At 36.2% G+C, this 23,442-nt stretch overlaps 1 protein-coding gene across 1 annotated transcript in view; it reads left to right on the top strand.

The window, feature by feature from the left end:
* Nucleotides 1-23,442, top strand: part of ROS1 (ROS proto-oncogene 1, receptor tyrosine kinase) — a 146,568-nt gene that overhangs the window by 79,944 nt on the left and 43,182 nt on the right. The window contains exons 26-31 of the mRNA XM_011935073.1: nt 504-683; nt 9,194-9,396; nt 10,903-11,047; nt 11,821-12,053; nt 12,142-12,318; nt 16,180-16,348. Of these exons, the coding sequence (XP_011790463.1) occupies nt 504-683; nt 9,194-9,396; nt 10,903-11,047; nt 11,821-12,053; nt 12,142-12,318; nt 16,180-16,348 (1,107 nt within the window). The remainder of the gene's footprint in view (nt 1-503; nt 684-9,193; nt 9,397-10,902; nt 11,048-11,820; nt 12,054-12,141; nt 12,319-16,179; nt 16,349-23,442) is intronic.

Below are 23,442 nucleotides of genomic sequence, written 5' to 3'. Positions count from 1 at the left end.
TTTCAAGGCTGTAACTGAAACTGCTAGTGATGGTGATAATCACATATTATCTGCAAAGATGATAAATGTGTTTACTATGCATTCATTCCAAACCATTGATAAAAATATTGAGAAAGGCACTGAGCCCTCTGCCTATCATTTAATAGTTCCCTCAGGTTGGCGTTATTTGATTTTGAGTCACATAGGTGGGTTTTAAATCCTGGGTCTGCCCTTTGATGGCCTTGAGCAGATTATTTAACTCCTTTAAATTTCAGTTTGTCTTTCCACAAAATGATGTTGGTAATAATAGTAGTTACCTGATTGACTTGTATATGGTGCTAAAATGAGAGAACACCTCTAAAACCCTTAGCCAAATGACATAAAATGAAGATTTATTTTTTTAATATTGAAATAATAGATTCAAAAGTTAGCAATTATATATAGGAAAATAATTTCATATATTATTTAGAGTAAAAAATGTGAAATATTTATTTTGTTCTTTATATTCCTTACGTTTCTAACAGCAGGAAAAACCCTCGCTAGCTTAACTGTGGATGGAGATTTTATATATTGGATCATCACAGCAAAGGACAGCACATGGATTTATCAAGCAAAGAAAGGAAACGGGGCCATCGTCTCCCAGGTGAAGGCCCTAAGGAGTAGGCATATCTTGGCTTACAGTTCAGTTATGCAGCCTTTTCCAGGTAATAAAGTCCCATTCGTAATCAGCTTGTTCTCCCAGTTTAGGGTCTGAAAAATCTCAGTATGTTTCCTTCTCCAAAGCTGCCCCTTTAGCCCCTTTGTTGTGCTTTCATCCTTGCTCCAAACTCTGCCCGTCTTTAGTGTGCACTGTGATTGCTGTTTGCCCTGGATCACAGACTACCTCTATGTGTAAACACAGCTCAGGGTGTGGTGGGCAACTTTAGTCACGGGAAAACTGCGTCCTGTTGTTCTCTCTGCCTGTCCTCTTTCTCTTCTCAGTCCCATAATTTCTCTTCTTTCTCTTATTTCTCCTTTGCTGGTATTTTAGGCCTCCCAGTGATGTCAAAAAGTATTGCATACAACTGTGTTTTCAAGGTAACGGGTCATACTTGTGTTATGACACAGTACGCAGTATTATGTATCAAATCATTAAGTATTAATATATACTATTATAATGTGTAGTACTATTTAACGTAAGACTGTGCTACCATTTTTATTGTTTTTATCTTTTTAAAAAAAGTGTTACTCTTTTTAGTGTTATGCCCCCACCCTACTTTTCCTATAAACTGTGAATTTTATTGTGTGATTTGTATACCGCAATGATTCCTAGAAAGGCATGTATCATGTTATAGCAGAACCGACTATGTGTTTTCTACGGACAGTCATCATAAAGCATTGTTGAAATCTAAAAAACATACAAACAAAACAAAAACAGTATTGCATGGCCTCATTGGCATTTTGTCAAGGCTTTGTTTGGCACTGAGGTGCAAATATCATTCTAACTTAAATATAACTGTCCTCTGGAGAGAGACAGATATGAATGACATAAACTCCCTTTGTTTAAATGTTTTCAGTTATAAAACATGTAAATTGAAAAATGTTAAAATTTATAAATAAAGCCTACTTTGTAGTTTTGTAAAATAATTTATTTTTCACTTTGAGAAATTTGAGAAATGTTAAAGGTTCATGTGGCGTCTGGTTTCTGGCCCAGGAGCTTACAAATTGCCACTCCACCCAAAAACAAGTAAAAGGCTGAGCGAACTGAAAACTTAATAGCTCTTCTTGGATCCACATGAGAAGTAAGGTCACAGAGCAAACTGCTGTCCCCAGTTGGAAAGACAGATTGGTAAATACAGAGAATTATAATTTACCAGAGCAAAAACCCATGAGCTAAAACCTTTTTAGAAAGCAGTGTTAGCAGTAGAAAAATCTAAACAGTAACTGATGAATTGCTTGAGGCTCAGTTGGGTAACTCTGAGAGTTAGAAACTCGAAGGGGATCCAGTCATAGGGGGGCTTCACACTTTTATAAGTTTTACCTCCAGGAGCTTTAACTGGTTTTTTTCTTAGAAAACTCCTTGTGCTTCCCACGGAGGGAAGGGAAAAGGAAAAATTTTGAAAGGCACCAGAGCATTCTGTTCTTCTTAACAAGGTCTGCGTTCAAGATCCACTAACCACAGTTGGACCTGCTTGGGTTTTATCAGAGCTTAATTGACCGGGCAAAGAGAAGCGCCCAACCCCAACCCATTCCAGCCATCGTGTCCCACCTAAGCGGGGTGGGGGAATGAAAAGAACCTGTGAAGTTCACATTCGAAAAGCAAAGCAAAAACCCACTTGAAGACTGAGATCTAATCTAAGACTGTAAAATGCCTTCCCTCCCACTACACCTTACCACCACATTCCTAAAGGCCCACATACAGCACTTGCTTTCACCCAGTACAGCATATTCGGCTATCAAGAAAAAATTACAAGGCATACTAAAAGGCATAAAACACAGATTGAAGAGATAGAGGAACTATCACAACCAGATTTCAATATGGCAGGGATGCTAGAATTATCAGACTGAGAATTTAAAACAACGATGATTAATATGCTAGGGGCTCTAATGAATAAAGCAGTCAGTATACAAGGACAGATGGTCAATGTGAGCAAAGACATGGATATTTGAGGAAAAAAAAGAAAAGTTAGAGATAAAAACACTGTAACACATGAAGAATGTTTGATGGGCTTAAAAGTAGGCTGGATGTGGCTGAGGAAGGAATCTCTGAGCTTGAAAATATCTCAATAGAAACCTGCAGAACTGTAAAGCAAAAAAAAAAAAAAAAAAAAAAATTATCCGGAACAGAATATTCAAGAACTATGAGGAAACTACAAAAGGTGTAAGATAGGTATAATATGAATACTAGAAAAAGATGAGAGAGAGAAACGAACAGAAGAAATATTTGAAATAAATATTTGAAACAATAATGACTGATAATTTCCCCAAATTAATGTCAGATACCAAACTACAGGCATGGGAAGCTCAAACAATACCAAGAAGGATAAATGCCAAAATCTACACTAGGCCTGTCATATTCAAACTACAGAAAACCAAAGATAAAGAAAAAAAATTCTGAAAGAAGCCAGAGGAAAAAGTACTTTAGCTATAGAAGAACAAAGATAAGAATTATATCCAACTTCTCCTCAGAAACTATATAAGCAAGAAGAGAGAAAAGCAAGATATTTAAAATGTTGAGAGAAAAAAACACTAACCTAGAATTCCATACCCTGTGAGATTATCCTTCAAAAGAGAAGGAGCAATAAGGACATTCTCAGACAAAAATTGAGAGAATTTGTTATCAGTAGACCTGCTTTGGAAGAAATGTTAAAAGAAGTTCTTTAGAAAGAAAAAATGATACAGGTCAGAAATTCAGATCTACAGAAAGAAAGGAAAAGCATTAGAGAACAAATAAGTGAAGGTAAAATAAAAGTTTTTCTTTTTCTTAATTGACTAAATGGATAATAGTTTGTTGAAAATAATAATAGCAATAATATATTCAATTATATCCACTTATGCATGTATGTGTGCATATATATGTGTATATTTATATTAAGCAAAATGAATCACAGCAGTGACACAAGGGATAGAAAGAGGACTTGGTATTATTTTGTTATTATAAGGTACTGCACACCTGTGAAGTGGTATAGTGTTGTTTGAAGGTGGACTTGAATTAGTTGTAAACATACATTGCAAATTCAAGGGCAAATCACTAAAAAGTGTTTTAAAAAAGTATAACTGATTCCCAAGAAAGGAGAGAAAATAGAATCATTTAGAATGCTCAGTTAAAACCACCAAAGTCAGAAAAAAGTGGAAGACAAAAGTAGGAACAAAGAATAAGGGCAACAAATGAAAAATAATAACAAATATGGTAGATACTAATTCAACTATATCAGTAGTCACTTTGAACATCAATGGTCTAAATACACCAACTAAAATACAGAGGTTGTTTGAGTGGATCAACAAATAAGACTCAGCTATACATTGTCTATAAGAAACCCACTTTAAGTGTAAAGACACGTCATATAGATCAAAAATAAAGGGATGGAGATAGTATATCATGCTATTGCTAATCAAGTGAAAGAAGAAACAATTTCAGATAGAGCAGACTTCAGAGCGAGGAAAGTTATAAGTGATAAAGAGGGACATTATATAATGATAAAGGGATCAGTTCTCCAAGAAGACATAATAATTCTTAATGCATATGTCCCTAAAAACAGAGCATCAAAATACATGAGGCAACAACTGATAGAACTGCAAGAAACAGATGAAGCCACTATTACCATTGAAGACTTTGCAATGTCTGTCTATCAGAAATGGGCAAATCCAGCCAAAAAAAATCACTAAGGATATACTGATGAACTCAATAACACCATCAATTAATTTGCTATAATGGACATCTATCTACTAATAACAATTTATCCAACAACAGCAGAATAAACATTCTTCTCAAGCTCACATGGAACATTCAACAAGACAGACCATAAAATACACTTTAACAAATGTAAAAGAATAGAAATCATACAATATCTGTCCTCAGACTACAATGCCATTTAACTAGAAATCAATAACTGAAAGATAGCTGGAAAATCTCAGAACACTTGGAGATTAAACAACATATTTCTAAATAACAAATAGGTAAAAGAAGAAATCTCAAATTAAAAATATTTTGAACTAAAAATGAAAACAAAACATCAAAACTTATGGGAATCAGTAAAATCAGTGCTTAGACGGAAGTTTATTGCACTGACTGCATGTATTAGAAAAAAGTGATCTAAAATTATTTAAGCTTTTACCTTAGGAAACTAGAAAGAGTAAATTAAATCCAAAATAATAAGAAGAAACAAAATTAAAACAAAAGAAAAAAAATAAAAAGAAGTATAGTAGAAATCAATGAAATAGAAAACAGGAAACCAACAGAGAAAAATCAATGAAACCAAAAGCTGGTTCTTTGAAAAGATAACTAAAATTGATAAGCCTCTAGCCAGGCTAAGAAAAAAAGAGAGTGGATGCAAATTGCTACTAGTAGAAATGAAGATGGGGACATCTCTATAAAACCCATGGAGATTAAAAGGATAATCAAGGAATACTATTAACAACTCTATGCTCACAAATTTAATAACCTGGATGAAATGGACCAATTCTTTTACAGACACAGTATGCCAAAACTCACAGAAGAAGAAATAGACAATCTGAATATGTCCACATCTATTAAATAAATGGAATCCATAATTAATAGCCTTCTGAAATAGAAAGCACCTGGGCCAGATGGATTCAATGGTGCATTCTACCAAACACTTATGGGAAAATTGTACCATCTCTACAATGTCTTTCAGAAAATGGAACCAGAGGGACTACTTCCAATTAGGCCAATGAATGCATTTATTCTAGGCCAGAATTACCCTAAAACCAAAACTAGACAAATATATTACAGGAAAAGAAAATTTTAGACCAGTATCTCGCTTGAATATTGCAAGAATTGCAAAAGTCCTGAACAAAATATTAGCAAATCAAATTGAGCAATATATTAAAATAATTTTATATTACAGTCAAGTGGGATTTATCTCAGCTATGCAAGTTTGAGTTAACATTTGAAAATCAATTAATATAGTCCACTACATCAACAGACCAAAGAGGAAAAATCAAGTGATCACATTGATAGATGCAGAAAATGCTTTTGACAAAATTCAACATCAATTAATGATGAAAAAAACTTCAGCAAACTAAGAATAGGGGTAATTTCCTTGAGAAAGAACACCTATAAAAACTTTGTTAACATCATTACTTAATAGTGAGAGATTAGAGGCTTTCCCACTAAATCAGAAACAAGGTAAGGATGTTCCCTCTCCCAATTTCTTTTCAGCATTGCAGTGGAAGTCACAGCATGCAACGATACAAGAAAAGGTATACAAAGCATACTGACTGGGAATGAAGAAATAACGCGGTCTTTGTTCACAGATGACATGATCATGTATGTAGAAAATCTGAAAGAATTGACAAAAAGACTCCTGATACTCATAAATGATTATAGCAAGTTTGCAGGACATGAGGTTAATATACAAAAGTCAATCACTTTCCTATATGCCAGCAATGGACAAGTGGAATTTGAAATTAAACACACAGTATCATTTAGATGAACACCCACAGAAAATGAAATACTTAGGTATAAATCTAACAGCATATGCACAAAAATCTATATGAGAGAAACTACAAAACTCTGATGAAAGAAGTCAAAGTACTAAATAAGTGTAAAGATATTCCATGTTCATAGATAGGAAGACTCAATATTGTCAAGATGTCATTTCTTCTCAACTTATCTATAGATTCAATAAAATCCCAATGAAAATTCCAGCTAAAGTGATTTTGTAGATATTAACATCTGATTCTAAAGTTTATATGGAGAGGCAAAAGACCTAGAATAGGTAGCACAGTATTGAAGAAGAACAAAGTTGGGGAAGGCTGATATCAACTGTATGACATTCTGGGAAAGTAAAAACTATGTAGACAGTAATAAGATCAGTAGTTGCCAGAAGGCTGGGGGAATAAGTGGTGAATAGAGCACAGAGGACTTTGAATGCAGTGGAACTATTCTATGTGATACTGTAATGGTGGATACAGGTCACTACACATTTGTCCAAACCTGTAAAATGTACAACACAACATTGAACTCTAAAGTAAACTATGGACTTTGGGTGATAATGATGTCATTGTAGGCTCACTGATTGTAACAAATGTACCTCTTTGATAGGGGTAAAAGTTATGCATGTGTCGAGAAAAGGAGCATCTGTGAAATCTTGGTACACTCCTCTCAATTTTGCTGTGAATCTAAAATTGCACTAAAAAATAAAGTCTTACCAAAAAAAAAAAAAAAGTCCATGCAGTATCTGAAGTTGAACGACACACACATGTAACCTCCTCCCAGCCCCATACACCAACACGCTCCAAAATGAAGTCCTAAGAGTAGCATGAGCTTTTTTTAAAAAAAAAAAAAAAAAACCTGGAACTCATTAAGAATATGATTAATACTCATTATTTTCTTTAAAAAATGGAGTCAATTTTATGTCGCTAGTTTCTAGGTACGTTATGAAGAGTACTTTACCTCCATCTGCTGGAAATTTTAAGCAATTACAAGTTACCTTTGTCCTTTTTTTCTGAAGGCATTCAATTATCTTCAAAATGTATGGGATTAAAAAAATTAAGGGAAAAAGCTGTCTTTCTGTCCTGAATAATGTTTCTGACACTTCAACATATCATATTATATCAGTCAAATAAAAGAATGACAAAATTCCCAATGACCTTTGAATTAGATAATGGCTCTGATTGCTCACATGTGTATCCCATTCTCTGTTCAGATCTGAAATCAGTACAAACTGAATATTATTGGATAAATATTGGTTGAACTGCAGAGTAGTTCATCTTGTAACTGTAGTAAGGTTATCCATCTCCAAACCCCCATACCTTCCAAATGTCCTCAAACCTAGGTTCACAGTGTCCTTGAGTATTCTCTGTTGTTGGAGATTTTAGATGTACTTCTAATTTTAAACATCTTTTTCCCTGCATTTTGGAATTCATATTTGGAATTCCCAGACCAGACCAGCATTATTTTCTCCAATTTTTCATTTTAGTCTCAGTAATGATGATAATAATAGCTAATATTTATTTAATGTGCTCACCATGTGCTAGGGATAGAGTAATATATAATTATCTGTAAAGCAGGCCATTGTCTCCGTTTACAGAAGAGCTGGAGTAACCTTCCCAAGACCAAAAAGTTAGTAAGTGAAGGAGCTGGCTTCATCAAGTTATTTGCCACTTAGACATTTACTCCCTAATTTTCTTACTTGTTGAATGCTAAGGATGTATTTTATATGTGGCTAGTGTGAATCCGTAAGGATTGACAACACTTACTAAATACCTAATGTATGTCAGGCACCCTCCTGGGGCTCTGGGGGAACAAAGACAAATCAAGCACAGTCTCAGCCAAAGATGCTTACATTCTAGTGCTAGATGAAGAAAGAAAGCAGCAAAAGAAAACCAAAACCAAAATCACATGTGGCTAGTGCACTGGTAGAAGAACATGTGAAGTGGAGTGAGGACAGAGAGGAGATGTCCTTTACCTGGAATAGGAAGGCAGAAGGGGTTTTCCAGGAAAAATGATGGATGAACTGAGCCTTAAGTAAGGTTAGGTAGATGGGAAAGATCATTCCAACCTGAAGAGACTACCTATGTGAAGGGTTGGAGGGGTAGAAGTCCTGCAGTGTGTAGATAGTGTACTGTGGTTAGAGTGAAGGATGGCTTTGCATAGCAGAGATTGGATATGCAGGCAGGAGCCAGATAGCACAGTACCACGCACAATGAGTTAAAGAGTTGGCTAACTGGTGTAAGATTGTTAGATTTCATATTAAAATCATGTTTGGAGTTATTTGCATATTATGTAATTATGCTGCATTTTTAGGTGATGTTTTACATCAAGACTTAGACTGAATAAGTCAAGAAGTTGTGTTCAGGTGCAAGTGACAGATTGGTGATTTTTTGAGGCTTAAGCCTGCAGTAGGATTGTGCGACTGCACTGGCCTAGAACAGACCATTCCCACTGTAGTCTCCATGACTGGGGCTCCCTGGAGTTGTGCAGCATGCAATGTGTTTGGTTGTAAGTGGTGGCTAGGGAGCTCCACAGTGCCATCAAGCACCTGGACTTGATCTTTCCCCAAACTTCCTTAGTGAGTCTTTTATTCAATTCTCACAAGACGGCTGCTGCCCCTGTTGCATAGTGTCCGCCTCCTGTGTTGGGGGAGGGTGAAGGACAGAGGTGTGTGGCAGTGATAAGCAGATCTGACTAACCAGACTGTGCCACTTGATTGTCTGGGCTGCAATCAAACTTCAGAAACAGTTTTTCCTCCCAGCATGCTGCCCTGAACAATATCAGATATATATGAACTTGAAGAAAAGGAGGAGGACACTGGGTAGGCTGTAGCAGTACATACTACACATACTACACACAGCATCAAGATGCAGCCAGTTTTGTTTCTTCAAAGAGAACGTTATTTCAAATCATTTTCATATTTGTCTTTTCAAGCAAAAGTTATGAGTGCTCTACAAATTTCTTTCTAACCTTTGATATTATTCTTGTTAAAAATCTGCTTTTCCTCTCATATATTTATGTATAAATATTTAATCTTTTGGTTTCTTCTTATTTTAGATAAAGTGTTTCTGTCTCTAGCTTCAGACACTGTGGAACCAACTATACTTAATGCCACTAACACTAGCCTCACAATCAGATTACCTCTGGCCAAGACAAACCTCACATGGTATGGCATCACCAGCCCTACTCCAACATACCTCGTTTTTTATGCAGAAGTTAATGACAGGAAAAACAGCTCTGACTTGAAATATAGAATTCTGGTAAGATTGGAACTAGTGGTCTTTGTCTTTTCACAAGACATTCTTTTTTGATATAAATTTATGAGCCATAGTAAAGTGTTTCCTGTATGTTCTGAAGTGGACTAGTATGCAACTTTTTTACAGCTAATGAGTTATCAAAACATATTGTGTTCTAGTTTTCTTGACTGGGAGTAAGTTAAGCTTCAAGGAAGTATATCAACTCTTGTCCATTGATGGATTGCCATGGTAACAGTTTTCTGAGTGTCCAGAAAGAATTGGGTTTATTCCCCTCCCTGATTATCTAATTATCCTCAGAGAGAATGATAGAGACTTATTTTTGTGGCCTATGGAGCAGACTGAAGATTGAGGAGTAAGAAATGAGTCGGACGGAAAGAACATTGCCTTATACCTCTTCTCCATAGCATTTATCTAACATGAAAATTGTACATTATATTTTTCTTTTGTTTCCTATTTGCAGAGAGATATACTGCTATACAAATACTGTTTTTAGTCATTATTGTATGCCTAGCAGCTAGCACAGTCATTGGCACTGTCTAGGCATTCACTAGATATTTCTTGAATGAATTGGCACTATCATTCAATCATTGAATGATGAAATATATTCATTAGTATTTCAGTTGTCTTAGTGATGGAATCACATATATCCAATATTTTGCTTTGTGCTTGGCTTTATTTAGCCTATTCAAAAGGTGAAATTGACTGACTGATGGACGTTAAACACTATATGCTTTCCCATAAAGTGTATGTGATTTTTCATTACTTCCTTAATTTTGTCTAATTAACCCTTTTTACACATTTCTAAAATGAGTAATTTCAGATAAGTTAGATCATTTGGCTGGTCAAGATTGGACTTGCAGCATTGGACATGTCTGTGATTAAATTTAACGTCTTATTGCCTTCCCATTGATTAACAATGGTCTAAGACAGTGGTTCTCAACCTTGGCGGCACATCGAAGCTTTACAAAAAACCACTCTGCGTCTAGGCTTCACCCCAGACAACTCAGTCAGAATCTCTGGTGATAGAACCCAGGCATAGTAGTTTCTTAAAACTTCCCAGATGATAGCGAAGTATAAACAAAGTTGAGAACCATTGGTCTAAGGAAAGTCTTTTTACTCTCTTAAACTTTATTTCTAAGAATGATTAGATAATATAAAAATATTTTATTGTATTCACATATGTATCACATGTTTTCTATCATCTTGCTGAATTTCTAATACAATGTTAGTGAAATAGTGTCCTCTTCTAGGAATTTAACTTCCCCTGTGAAGTGATTTATGCCACAAAACCTACTGAGGGCTACCAATCATTTGGTATTTATTCTTGGAAATATTGAACTACTCGAGTCTGGGTAGACTGCACAGTGGTATTACCATTAATAATCCAGAATTTAAAATAAATTAACTTTTTTGAGCCTTTAACTTTGTTCTCTCTTTGATTAAATAATTTCTACCAATTTGTATAAAATGTCAAGAATAAGATACTGATTTTTAAAAAATCAATTACAGGAATTTCAGGACAGTATAGCTCTTATTGAAGACTTACAACCATTTTCAACATACATGATGCAGATAGCTGTAAAAAATTATTATTCAGATCCTTTGGAACATTTACCACCAGGAAAAAAGATGTGGGGAAAAACTAAAAATGGAGGTGAGTTATGGGCTTGGTGTGGGTTTCTCAAGCAGAATATTGTGATACATGTGATGGGTACATCGATGTTTATTTTTTAAAATCTGAATGCGAAGTAATTTTAGTATGTAAGCTTTCTTAAGTTTAATAAGAAAAATGTGTTTGCAGAAAACTTTGAGCTGACCCTTACTCTAACCCCTGAAGTTGACTAATAATATTCTATCAAAATAGAAAGCAACTAGGAGGTAAAACATTGAAATCAATATTGTTTGACTAAGAAACTCATTATTTGGTCTCACCGCACAGTGTCACTCTTTTTCCAGATACTCATAGGTTTCTGTACATGTGGTGAGCTATAGAAAAACTAAGCCTTTTTTCTATGTGAATTTTGCTGAGGCCTGAGGTGTAAAGTTATGCAACAGTATTGCCTTACAGAAAATAGGTCTAAAAAGGTTTTCTAAGAGCTGATGAGGTGGTGATTATTATGAGGTGATGACATTTATTTCAGATGTCTCTGATGTTATTCAGAAAACTCACCCAAATTGAGTTACTCCCCCTTCGCCATATCCTTGAGCTGGAGTCAGAGAATGATTTGGTCACTGGGCAGAAATAAGTGGGAGCCCTTTAGGCAGCCTGTTAACCTACCATTGCAGAAGAGGCTGGCTTTCTTTCTGGACATCTGTTATTTATTCTGCTCATACTGTATGATTATTTTTCAACCCAAACTCCATTACTTCTTTCCATCTTTCAGTGCTATTGCAGCATCCTTTATCATTCCTTGCTATTTATTTCAGTACCAGAGGCAGTGCAGCTCATTAATACAACTGTGCGGTCAGACACCAGCCTCATTATATCTTGGAGAGAATCTCACAAGCCAAATGGACCTAAAGAATCAGTCCGCTATCAGTTGGCAATCTCACACCTGGCCCTAATTCCTGAAACTCCTCTAAGACAAAGTGAATTTCCAAATGGAAGGCTCACTCTCCTTGTTACTAGACTGTCAGGTGGAAATATTTATGTGTTAAAGGTACAGTAAGTATGCTAGGCACTCTTTATTGTCATTCTCAAGTGCAAGGCTCTCAAAAGGTTAAGCAATTGTTCTTTTTTACCAAAAGGTTCTTGCCTGCCACTCTGAGGAAATGTGGTGTACAGAGAGTCATCCTGTCACTGTGGAAATGTTTAACACACCAGAGAAACCTTATTCCTTGGTTCCAGAGAACACTAGTTTGCAATTTAATTGGAAGGCTCCATCGAATGTTAACCTCATCAGATTTTGGGCTGAACTACAAAAGGTAGACTTTTTTTTTTTTTTTAATTACTTGGTTATCTCTCTCTTTTTTTTTTTTATTATACTTTAAGTTCTAGGGTACATGTGCATAACGTGCAGGTTTGTTACATATGTATACTTGTGCCATGTTGGTGTGCTGCACCCATCAACTCGTCAGCACCCATTTAATGCAAATCTTTATTTTATGATATAGAATAAATTGGAAAGGCCTTTTTCAAACATCAAGAACATGCTAATGTATAAATAAACAATATATTTGACAACTTTCATTGATTTATGTTTGGCATGCAGAAGCAGTAAGTTATCCAGACTAATTTCTGGTGGGAAGAATTCTCAGGGAGATTAATTTGCTTTTAAAAGACGTTATGTAAAAGGGTATAAGTTATAGTGTACTAATTTTATAATATTTTACTTAGTTTGGATGTTAGTGTGGTTCTCTGGTTTAAAGCCCATAGTAACTTGGTGTTTTCTATGAAAACAAAATGAAAAAGAACTGAAGAAGCAAAAAACCAAAACCTTTTGTTGGTTTTGTTGTTGGCTGGCAAACTTTAAATGATTCTTCATCCAAGACTTTTCATGCTTTAACCAATAAGAAACCACCCACTGAATTTTAAGGCATCAATTAACCTGATTAATTCATTGATGGGGAAAGCTTACATTGACTTTTATGGTGATAAACTTAAAATTGATTATTTTTTATAATTGCTATTTGTTATTTTAACTATTATATATTTGCATGTGCATGTTTGTATATTTCTGGGCCTATGTATGTGTACATATTTTTAAAGATTAGTTGGAAGTGTTTTGTTCAGTGGTAACTCAAAAAGCAAATAAGTATAATCACGGCCTCACTACTTCTTAAAAATGCAGTTATTCCCCAGGATGTTGAAAAATTATTATGTAAGGTATTTTTGTGATCTTATACTTTATAAATAAGAACTATGAAAACTGTGGAACAACACTGAATATTGGGTTAATATACTCAAAGGCCATAGTTTAATTGGACTTTTTCCGTTGAGCATGTTTCTGATGATTTGTTGCCTATTTAAAAAATTGCCACCTTATAAAAATGCAGTTAAATTGGAGAAATTGGAGGAGTGCCTTTTAAAATGACATCTGTTTTAGTAAACTTAATGCAGTTCAGTCTAAAGTCAAGGATGTAAAGTTCATTTCCAAGATTATCAAAGAAATGAAATGGGAAAAGACTTTAGAGATAATTGACACCCGAGCCTACCCTTTTATTGATCAGAAATGGAGACCTAGACAGATGCCAGATGTCACCAGGCAGAGAAAAATCCCGGGGCTGACTTCTCCCTAGGGCAGTCCTATTAGGGTGCTGTCTGTGGAAGGAATAGGAGTCATTAAGTCACCCATCCCACTCTTTAAAGTTTGGGGAGAAGGACAGCGGACAGAGATCTCCCGGTCCGGTTCTCATGACTTTCATGCAGTGCTTTTTGTTTCTAAACTTCTTCTGTTTTCACACTTGCTCAACACAGGTTCCAGGCAGACCATTTAGAAGATGATGAAGCTGCAAATACAAGATAGGGTCATTTGTACATCTACAAATACTAACTACGAGTACAGTGAAAGTCTGTGGTTCTGCAACGGTTGATGAGTGCTATCTAGTCAGAAAGTGCTGTCTCTTTTGAATAACTTGAACCTATCTCACAATGACAGGACAGCTGGGAATGATGCCGTAACTCCACACTGAAACTCTGAGGAGTGGGCAATAAAAGGGAATATTTGTCTTTTTAAGTAGTAATTTTTTAAGAAAGGAAACAGGAAGAAAACGATAAACTTTGTCTCTGTCATTTCTGTCAAAGTTTCCTTATCTGAAAAATGAGGGAACTGGAGCACAAAGTGAAGTTTCTATCTAGATCAGGGGTGTCCAATCTTTTGTCTTCCCTGGGCCATACTGAAAGAACTGTCTTGGGCCACATGTAAAATACACTAACATTAACGATAGCTGATGAGCTAAACAAAATTCCCTTAAAAAAATCATAATGTTTAAAGAAAGTTTACGAATTTGGGTTGGGCTACATTCAAAATCATCCTGGGCCACATGTGGCCCACAAGCTGAAAGTTGGACAAGCTTGATCTAGATCTTAAATTCTACATAATATAAGCAACTCCAAAAGTATATAGAAGAAGAACATATTTAAAATGAGGAGGAAACAAGTAATTTTCTTTGATAATTTTTTCATGGAAGCCCATTAAAATTGTATTTTTCTCAGCTGTTCAGGCAAATCCCTATCAGAACCACAAGTTTCTGAAGTTCCAAACTCTCAGACATCTTAGCTGACGCTCCCTCTCACTCCCACTCAAATAATTTGAAAATCCCTCTGTGGTAGCCTCCACTCCTGCACTTGTCAGCCTCGGACAAATGGAAAGTCCTGACACCCTTGTGATTTACTGGGATATCCTGTGGCACCTCTCCAAGTTGGTGGTCTGCCCAGACATTCATTGCTGTGGTGATGCCAACACTCTACCGTTTTCCAGCGGTACCCTTGGTCAGACATCTCCTGACACTTCAAGGAGCTCTGAAAATTTCTTGATGGTTTGGAATGTTGGGTCAGCTAGACTATTCACTATAGGTAATTTCTCCACCAAATCATGAAGGAGAGAGAACCAAAAAGAGTTAAGCCATTGTTTTTTTTTTTTGGCCAGGAATTAATTTCTCTCTCTCTGAGGTTCACAGTAAATATTATGGATTCAATGTACCTGTTTCATTAAGCTATTAAGCTATATGTCTCAGCGGGATTGATACATTTATGAGTTTAGTGCAGGCCATGTTCCTGACATCAGCAGTTCTATTTTGTTAAGTTTCCATTCCTTCCATTCCCTTATTCCCCTTTCTTGTTGTACATAGTGGTCTACTGAGTGAAAATGCTATAGAGAATCATTCCTTACTGAATAGAAAACTAATATAAAGTGTCCATTTAATGAAATGGTGTGACCTCATAAGTGTTAAGTGAAAAAGAAGATATAATTTAAGTTTATTTATGGAAACTGACCTTTTCATGAAACTCCACAAGGGAAAATGTATCAAGAACCCTTGACAAAGTGCCGTATCTTTTTGTCTTTTCCTATTTGTATGTTAAGAAATTATCATTTTCAAATCATGATACTAAGGATCCAAATACATAGGTTTTTAAAAAGCAATGTCACAGAGCAAGAAATTTCAGATAGCTACAATTAGAGGCCCAATGTCTAAAGTGGAATGAAAACAAGGTTTTCTGTATTTAGCTTCTAGCTTTGCTACTTGGTAGCTTCATAATAGTGGACAAAAATTTTCTTCTTTTGGCTATGTAGGCTTCCAGTGTATAAAAATGAAGAATTCTGGGTACATGTCTGAAGAGGGTGTTAGGAGGAAAAACAATGTCTTAGTTTGTAAGTCACTGTGGACTTCTTGATCAAAGATTACATGTAATCAAAACATGTAAAAATATTATTGCTATGAAATTAACAAATCCCTGGGATTTGAAAGTACCGTTGTTTTGATCCATCGTTGTTCCACAGCTGGGGATTTGCATTCTTAGCCATCAGGATTAAATGTAGGTATCTACCCTTTGGGATAACAAGAAGTGGTAGCTCTGAATCTTTCTCAATGATATATAATCAGAGGTGTATGTCCCACCTTGAGCTTCTCCCATGAACGGTCATGTAAGTCAGTTATATCTTGTCATAAAAAGCAAAACGACTATAGGCAGTGGGGTAATGTTTGGGATCATTCATAAAGAAGTTCTTGTTCTTTAATAGAAAAGAATGCTTAAATTTTAATCACTTGCTATAAGCCTATACATTTTTTGTTTTGAGAATGTTTTCTTAGAGAAACAAAAATATTAATTGAAACTTCTTTTTCTAGTGGAAATACAATGAGTTTTACCATGTTAAAACTTCATGCAGCCAAGGTCCTGCTTATGTCTGTAATATCACAAATCTACAACCTCATACTTCATATAATGTCAGAGTAGTGGTGGTTTATAAGACGGGAGAAAATAGTACCTCACTTCCAGAAAGCTTTAAGACAAAAGGTAAGTACTAACATACTCAACACTCAGAAACTCTGTGTTTCAGTTCCTTTCTTATCACTTATTTCACTAATCCTAGAGATATATGAAATTGTTCTTTAAAAGCAGTACATTATTATTTCTAGAACTTGAATGAAGAAATTGAGAAAATGGCCGGACACGGTGGCTCAAGCCTGTAATCCCAGCACTTTGGGAGGCCGAGACGGGCGGATCACGAGGTCACCATCCTGGCTAACACGGTGAAACCCCGTCTCTACTAAAAAATACAAAAAACTAGCCGGGCGACGTGGCGGGCGCCTGTAGTCCCAGCTACTCGGGAGGCTGAGGCAGGAGAATGGCGTAAACCCAGGAGTCGGAACTTATAGTGAGCTGAGATCCGGCCACTGCACTCCAGCCTGGGCGACAGAGCAAGACTCCGTCTCAAAAAAAAGGAAAATGTAGGAGACCTTGCAGGCAGTAATGAAATAATACTGGCTGAGTCTGGCTGGATCCTGAACTGGGCAAAATTATTTCTTCTTTCAGTATCCTTATTTCATGTCTAGCTATGACAATTTTGTGGTGATAACTGTATGAAAATAGTGTTACTGAATGTTCAAAAAATATTTATTGGCTACTATATTTGAGATACTAAAATGAAAAATATACGAAGTTCATTAAAAATTAACTAGTGTTCTGAGAGATATAACTTAACTTTGAGTTGAGCACTGTAAGAATGGAGGGAACAAAGATCTAGAACCAGAAATACCATTTGACCCAGAAATTACGTTACTGGGTATATACCCAAAGGAATATAAATCATTCTGTTACAAATATGCATGCACACGTATGTTCATTGTAGCACTATTCACAACAAGGAATCATTTGGAATCAACTCAAATGCCCATCAACATTAGACTGGATGAAGAAAATGTGGTACATATACACCATGGCATACTACACAGCCATAAAAAGGAATGAGATCATGTCTTTTGCAGGGATATGGATGAAGCTGGAAGCCATTATCCTCAGCAAACTAATGCAGGAACAGAAAACTAAACACTGTGTGTTCTCACTTACAAGTGGGAGCTGAAAAATGAGAATGCATGGACACACGCTGGGACCTGTCAGGGAGAGGGATAGGAGGAGAGAGAGCATTAGGAAAAATAGCTAATGCATGTGGGCTTAATACCTAGGTGATGGATTACTAGGTGTAGTAAACCACCACGGAACATGTTTACCCATGCAACAAAACTTCATGTCCTGCACATGTACCCCAGAACTAAAAATTAAAATTTAAAAAAAAGAATGGAGGAAAAATGCTCCAAAACTTATAATAATTTTCTTTTATCACTTATTTTGTGCCAAGTTGAGACATATTGTTAATCTTATCACTAATTCATGAAATCCATCACTAATAAAAACTTCAAATGCTCATTTAAAAATATTTAATCATATTAAAATATTTCTGAATATTTCTTTTTTAAAAATTTCTTCTTAAAAAATGGGATACATGTGCAGAACGTGCAGGTTTATTACATAGATTTACATGTGCCATGGTGGTTTGCTGCACCTATTGACCTGTCCTCTAAGTTCCCTCCCCTCAGCTCCTATCCCTCAACAAGCCCTGGTGTGTGTTGTTCCCCTCTCTGTATCCGTCTGTTCTCAATGTTCAACTCCCACTTATGAATGAGAACATGCAGTATTTGGCTTTCTGTTCTTGTGTTAGTTTGCTGAAGATGATGGTTTCCAGCTTCATCCACGTCCCTGCAAAGGACATGATCTCATTCCTTCTTATGGCTGCGTAGTATTCCATGGTGTATATATACCACATTTTCTTTATCTGGTTTATCATTGATGGATTGACTTGGTTCCATATCTTTGTTATTGTAAATAGTGCTGCAATAAACATATGTGTGCATTTGTCTTTATAGCACAATGATTTATATTTCTTTGGGTATATACTCAATAATGGGATTACTGGGTCAAGTGGTATTTCTGGTTCTAGATCCTTGAGGAATCGCCATACCGTCTTCCACAGTGGTTGAAATAATTTACTTTCCCACCGACAGTGTAAAAGTGTTCCTATTTCTCCACATCCTTGCCAGCATCTATTGTTTCCTGACTTTTTAATAATCGCCATTCTGACTGGTGTGAGATGGTATCTCATTGTAGTTTTGATTTGCACTCCTCTGATGATCAGTGATGTTGAGCTTTTTTCATATGTTTATTGGCTGCGTAAATGTGTTTTTTGAGAAGTGTCTGTTCATATCTTTTACCGACTTTTTGATGGAGTTGTCTTTTTCTTGTAAATATGTTTAAGTTCCTTGTACATTCTGGATATTAGCCCTTTGTCAGATGGATAGATTGCAAAAATTTTCTCCCATTCTGTAGGTTGTCTGTTCACTCTGATGATAGCTTCTTTTTCTGTGCAGAAGCTCTTTAGTTTAGTTAGGTCCTATTTGTTTATTTTGGCTTTTGTTGCAATTGCTTTTGGTGTTTTAGTCATGAAGTCTTTGCCCATGCCTATGTCCTGAATGGTATTGCCTAGGTTTTCTTCTAGGGTTTTTATGGTTTTGGGTTTTACATTTAAGTGTTTAATCCATCTTGAGTTAAATTTTGTATAAGGTGTAAGGAATGGGCCCAGTTTCAACTTTCTGCATATGGCTAGCCAGTTTTCCCAGCACCATTTACTAAATAGGAGATCCTTTTCTCATTGCTTGTTTTTGTCAGGTTTGTTGAAGATCAGATGGTTGTAGATGTGTGGTGTAATTTCTGAGGTCTCTGTTCTGCTCCATTGGTCTATGTATTTGTTTTGGTACCAGTACCATGCTGTTTTGGTTACTGTAGCCTTGTAGTATAGTTTGAAGTCAGGTAGCATGATGCCTCCAGCTTTGTTCTTTTCGCTTAGGATTGTCTTGGCTATATGGGGTCTTCTTTGATTCCATGTGAAATTTAAAATAGCTTTGTCTAATTCTGTGTAGAATGTCAGTGGTAGTTAGATGAGAATAGCATTGAATTTATAAATTACTCTGGGCAGAATGGCCATTTTCACAATATTCATTGTTCCTGTCTGTGGGGATGGAATGTTTTTCCATCTGTTTGTGTCCTTTCTTATTTCCTTGAGCAATGGTTTGTAGTTTTCCTTGAAGAGGTCCTTCACATCCCTTGTTAACTGTATTCCTAGGTATTTTATTCTCTTTGTACCTGTTGTGAATGGGAGTTCATTCATGATTTGGCTCTCTGCTTGCCTATTGTTGGTGTAAAGGAATGCTTGTGATTTTTGCACATAGATTTTTTTATCTTGAGACTTTTCTGAAGTTGCTTATCAGTTCAAGAAGTTTTTGGACTGAGATAATGAAGTTTTCTAAATACAAAATCATGTCATCTGCAAACAGAGACAACTTGACTTCCTCTCTTCCTATTTGAATACCGTTTTTTTTTTCCCAGTTTTAATTTTTTATTCAGTAGACTAAAACATGTTTTTAACAGAATATTATGTCATACAATTTCACTGGACTTTGATTTATTCTGTTTTCATTTCTTTTTATTATTATTATTATACTTTAAGTTCTAGGGTACATGTGCATAACATGCAGGTTTGTTACATATGTATACTTGTGCCATGTTGGTGTGCTGCACCCATCAACTCGTCAGCACCCATCAACTTGTCATTTGCATCAGGTATACCTCCCAGTGCAATCCCTCCTCCCTCCCCCCACCCATGATAGGCCCCGGTGTGTGATGTTCCCCTTCCCGAGTCCAAGTGATCTCATTGTTCAGTTCCCACCTATGAGTGAGAACATGCGGTGTTTGGTTTTCTGTTCTTGCGATAGTTTGCTGAGAATGATGGTTTCCAGCTGCATTCATGTTCCTACAAAGGACACAAACTCATCCTTTCAGGGATGCCCTCTCTCACCACTCCTATTCAACATAGTGTTGGAAGTTCTGGCTAGGGCAATCAGGCAAGAGAAAGAAATAAAGGGTATTCAGTTAGGAAAAGAAGAAGTCAAATTGTCTCTGTTTGCAGATGACATGATTGTATATTTAGAAAACCCCATCGTCTGAGCCCAAAATCTCCTGAATACCCTTTATTTCTTCCTCTTGCCTGATTGCCCTAGCCAGAACTTCCAATACTATGTTGAATAGGAGTGGTGAGAGTGGACATCCTTGCTTTCAAAGGGAATTCTTCCAGGTTTTGCTCATTCAATATGATATTGGCTGTAGGTTTGTCATAAATAGCTCTTATTATTTAGAGATATGTTCCATCAGTACCTACTTTATTGAGAGTTTTTAACATAAAGAGGTGTTGATGTTGAATTTTATCAAAGGTCTTTTCTGCATCTGTTGAGATAATCATGTGATCTTTGTCTTTGGTTCTGTTTATGTGATGGATTACGTTTACTGATTTGCGTATGTTGAACCAGCCTTGCATCCCAGGGATGAAGCCTACTTGTTCGTGGTGGATATGTTTTTTGATGTGCTGCTGGATTCAGTTTGCCAGTATTTTATTGAGGATTTTTACATCAATGTTCATCAGGTATATTGGCCTAAAGATTTTGTTGTTGTTTGTTGTGTCTCTTCCCAGTTTTGGTATCAGGATGATACTGGCTTCATAAAATGAATTAGGAAGGAATTCCTCCTTTTGCATTGTTTGGAATAGTTTCAGAGGGAATGGTACCAGCTCTTCTTTGTATTCCTGGTAGAATTCAGCTGTGAATCCATCTGGTCTTGGGCTTTTTTTGGTTGGTAGGCTATTCATTACTGCCTCCATTCCAGAGCTGGCTGCTGGTCTAGTTAGGGATTCAACTTCTTCCTGGTTTAGTCTTGGTGTATGCATCCAGGAATTTATCCATTTCTTCTAGATTTTCTAGTTTATTTGCATAGAGGAGTTTATTGAATTGTCTGGTGGTAGTTTGTATTTCTGTGGGGTCAGTGGTGATATCCCCTTTATCATTTCTTATTGTGTCTACTTGATTCTTCTCTGTCTTCTTCATTATTAGTCTAGCTAGTGGTCTATCTATTTTGTTATTTATTTTATTTTTTTTAAAAAATGGCTCCTAGATGCGTTGATTTTTTTTGGAGGGCTTTTTGTGTCTCTATCTCCTTCAATTCTTCTCTGATCTTAGTTATTTCTTGTCTTCTGCCAGCTTTTGGAATAGTTTGCTCTTGCCTCTCTAGCTCTTTTAATTGTGATGTTAGGGTGGTGATTTTAGATCTTTCCGGCTTTCTAATGTGGGCATTTAGCGCTAATTTTCTTCTTAACACTGCTTTAGTTGTGTCCCAGAGATTCTGGTACATTGTCTCTGTTCTCATTTGTTTCAAAGAACTTATTTGTTTCTGCCTTAGTTTCGTTATTTACCCAGGAGCCATTCAGGAGCAGGTTGTTCAATTTCCATGAAACTGTGTGGTTTTGAGTGAGTTTCTTAATCCTGGGTTCCAATTTGATTGCACTGTGGTCTGAGAGACTGTCATGATTTCAGCTCTTTCGCATTTGCTGGGGCGTGTTTTACTTCCAATTATGTGATCGATTTTAGAATAAGTACCATGTGGCATGAGAAGAATGTAGATTCTGTTGATTTGGGCTAGAAAGTTCTGTAGACATATACTAGGTCCACTTGATCCAGAGCTAAGTTCCAGTCCTGAATATCCTTGTTAATTTTCTATCTTGTTGATCTGTCTAATACTGGCAGTAGGGTGTTAAAGTTTCCCACTATTATTGTGTGGGAGTCTAAGTCTCTTTGTAGGTCTCTAAGAACTTGTTTTATGAGTCTGGGTGCTCTTTTACTGGGTACATATATATTCAGAATACTTAGCTCTTCTTGTTGAATTGTCCCTTTACCATTATATAATGCCCTTCTTTGTCTTTTTCGATCTTTGTTGGTTTAAAGTCTGTTTTGTCAGAGACTAGGATTGCAACCCCTGCTTTTTTTTTTTTTCTTTCCGTTTGCTTGGTAAATTTTCCTCAATCCCTTTATTTTGAGCCTGTGTGTATCTTTGCATGTAACATGGATCTCCTGAATACAACACACCAATGGGTCTTGACTCCTTATCCAATTTGCAAATCTATATCTTTTAATTGGGGCATTTAGGCCATTTACATTTAAGGTAGGTATTGTTATGTGAGTTTGATCCTGTCACCATGATGCTATTTTGTTATTTTGCATGCTAGTTGGTGCAGTTTCTTTGTAGTGTCATTGAGCATTATACTTTGGTGTGTTTTTGCAATGGCTGGTAACAATTTTTCCTTTCTATATTTAGTGCTTATTTCAGGAGCTCTTGCAGAGCAGGCCTGGTAGTAACAAAATCCCTCTGCATTTGTTTGTCTGGAAAGGATTTTATTTCTACTTCACTTATGAAGTTTAGTTTGGCTGGATATGAAATTCTGGGTTGAAAATTATTTTCTTTAAGAATGTTGAATATTTGCCTCCAGTCTCTTCTGGCTTGTAGGGTTTATGTTGAGAGGTCCATTGTTAGTCTGATGGGCTTCCCTTTGTAGGTGACCTGGCCTTTCTCTCTGACTGCCCTTAACAATTTTTACTTGATTTCAGCCTTGGAGAATCTGATGATTATGTGTCTTAGGGTTGATCTTCTCATGGAGTATCTTAATAGTGTTCTCTGTGTTTGCCAAATTTGCATGTTGGCCTGTCTTGCTAGGTTGGGGAAGTTCTCCTGGATAATATCCCGAAGTGTGTTTTCCAGTTTGTTTCCATTTTCCCCATCTCCTTCTGGTACTCCAAGCTACCAAAGGTTCAGTCTTTTTATGAAGTCTCATATTTCTTGTAGGCTTTTTTCATTCTTTTTTCTCTCTTCTTGTCAGCATGTCTTATTTCAATAAGGTGGTCTTCAAAGTCTGGTATCTTTTCTTCCACTTGGTCAGTTCAGCTGTTGACACTTGTGTATGCTTCATGAAGTTCTTGTGCTGTGTTTTTCAGCTCCATCAGGCCGTTTATGTTCCTCTCTAAACTGGTTATTCTAGTTAGCAATTCCTCCAACTTTTTATCAAGGTTCTTAGCTTCTTCGCGTTAGGTTAGTTCATGCTCCTTTAGCTCATCATAGTTTTACAGTTTTTTACTACCCATCTTCTGAAGCCTACTTCTGTCAGTTCATTCACCTGATCC

This window comes from Colobus angolensis, unplaced genomic scaffold, assembly GCF_000951035.1.
Source record: "Colobus angolensis palliatus isolate OR3802 unplaced genomic scaffold, Cang.pa_1.0 Scaffold14, whole genome shotgun sequence".
Lineage (NCBI taxonomy): Eukaryota > Metazoa > Chordata > Mammalia > Primates > Cercopithecidae > Colobus > Colobus angolensis.
This window is presented reverse-complemented; position numbering and strand designations above follow the sequence as displayed.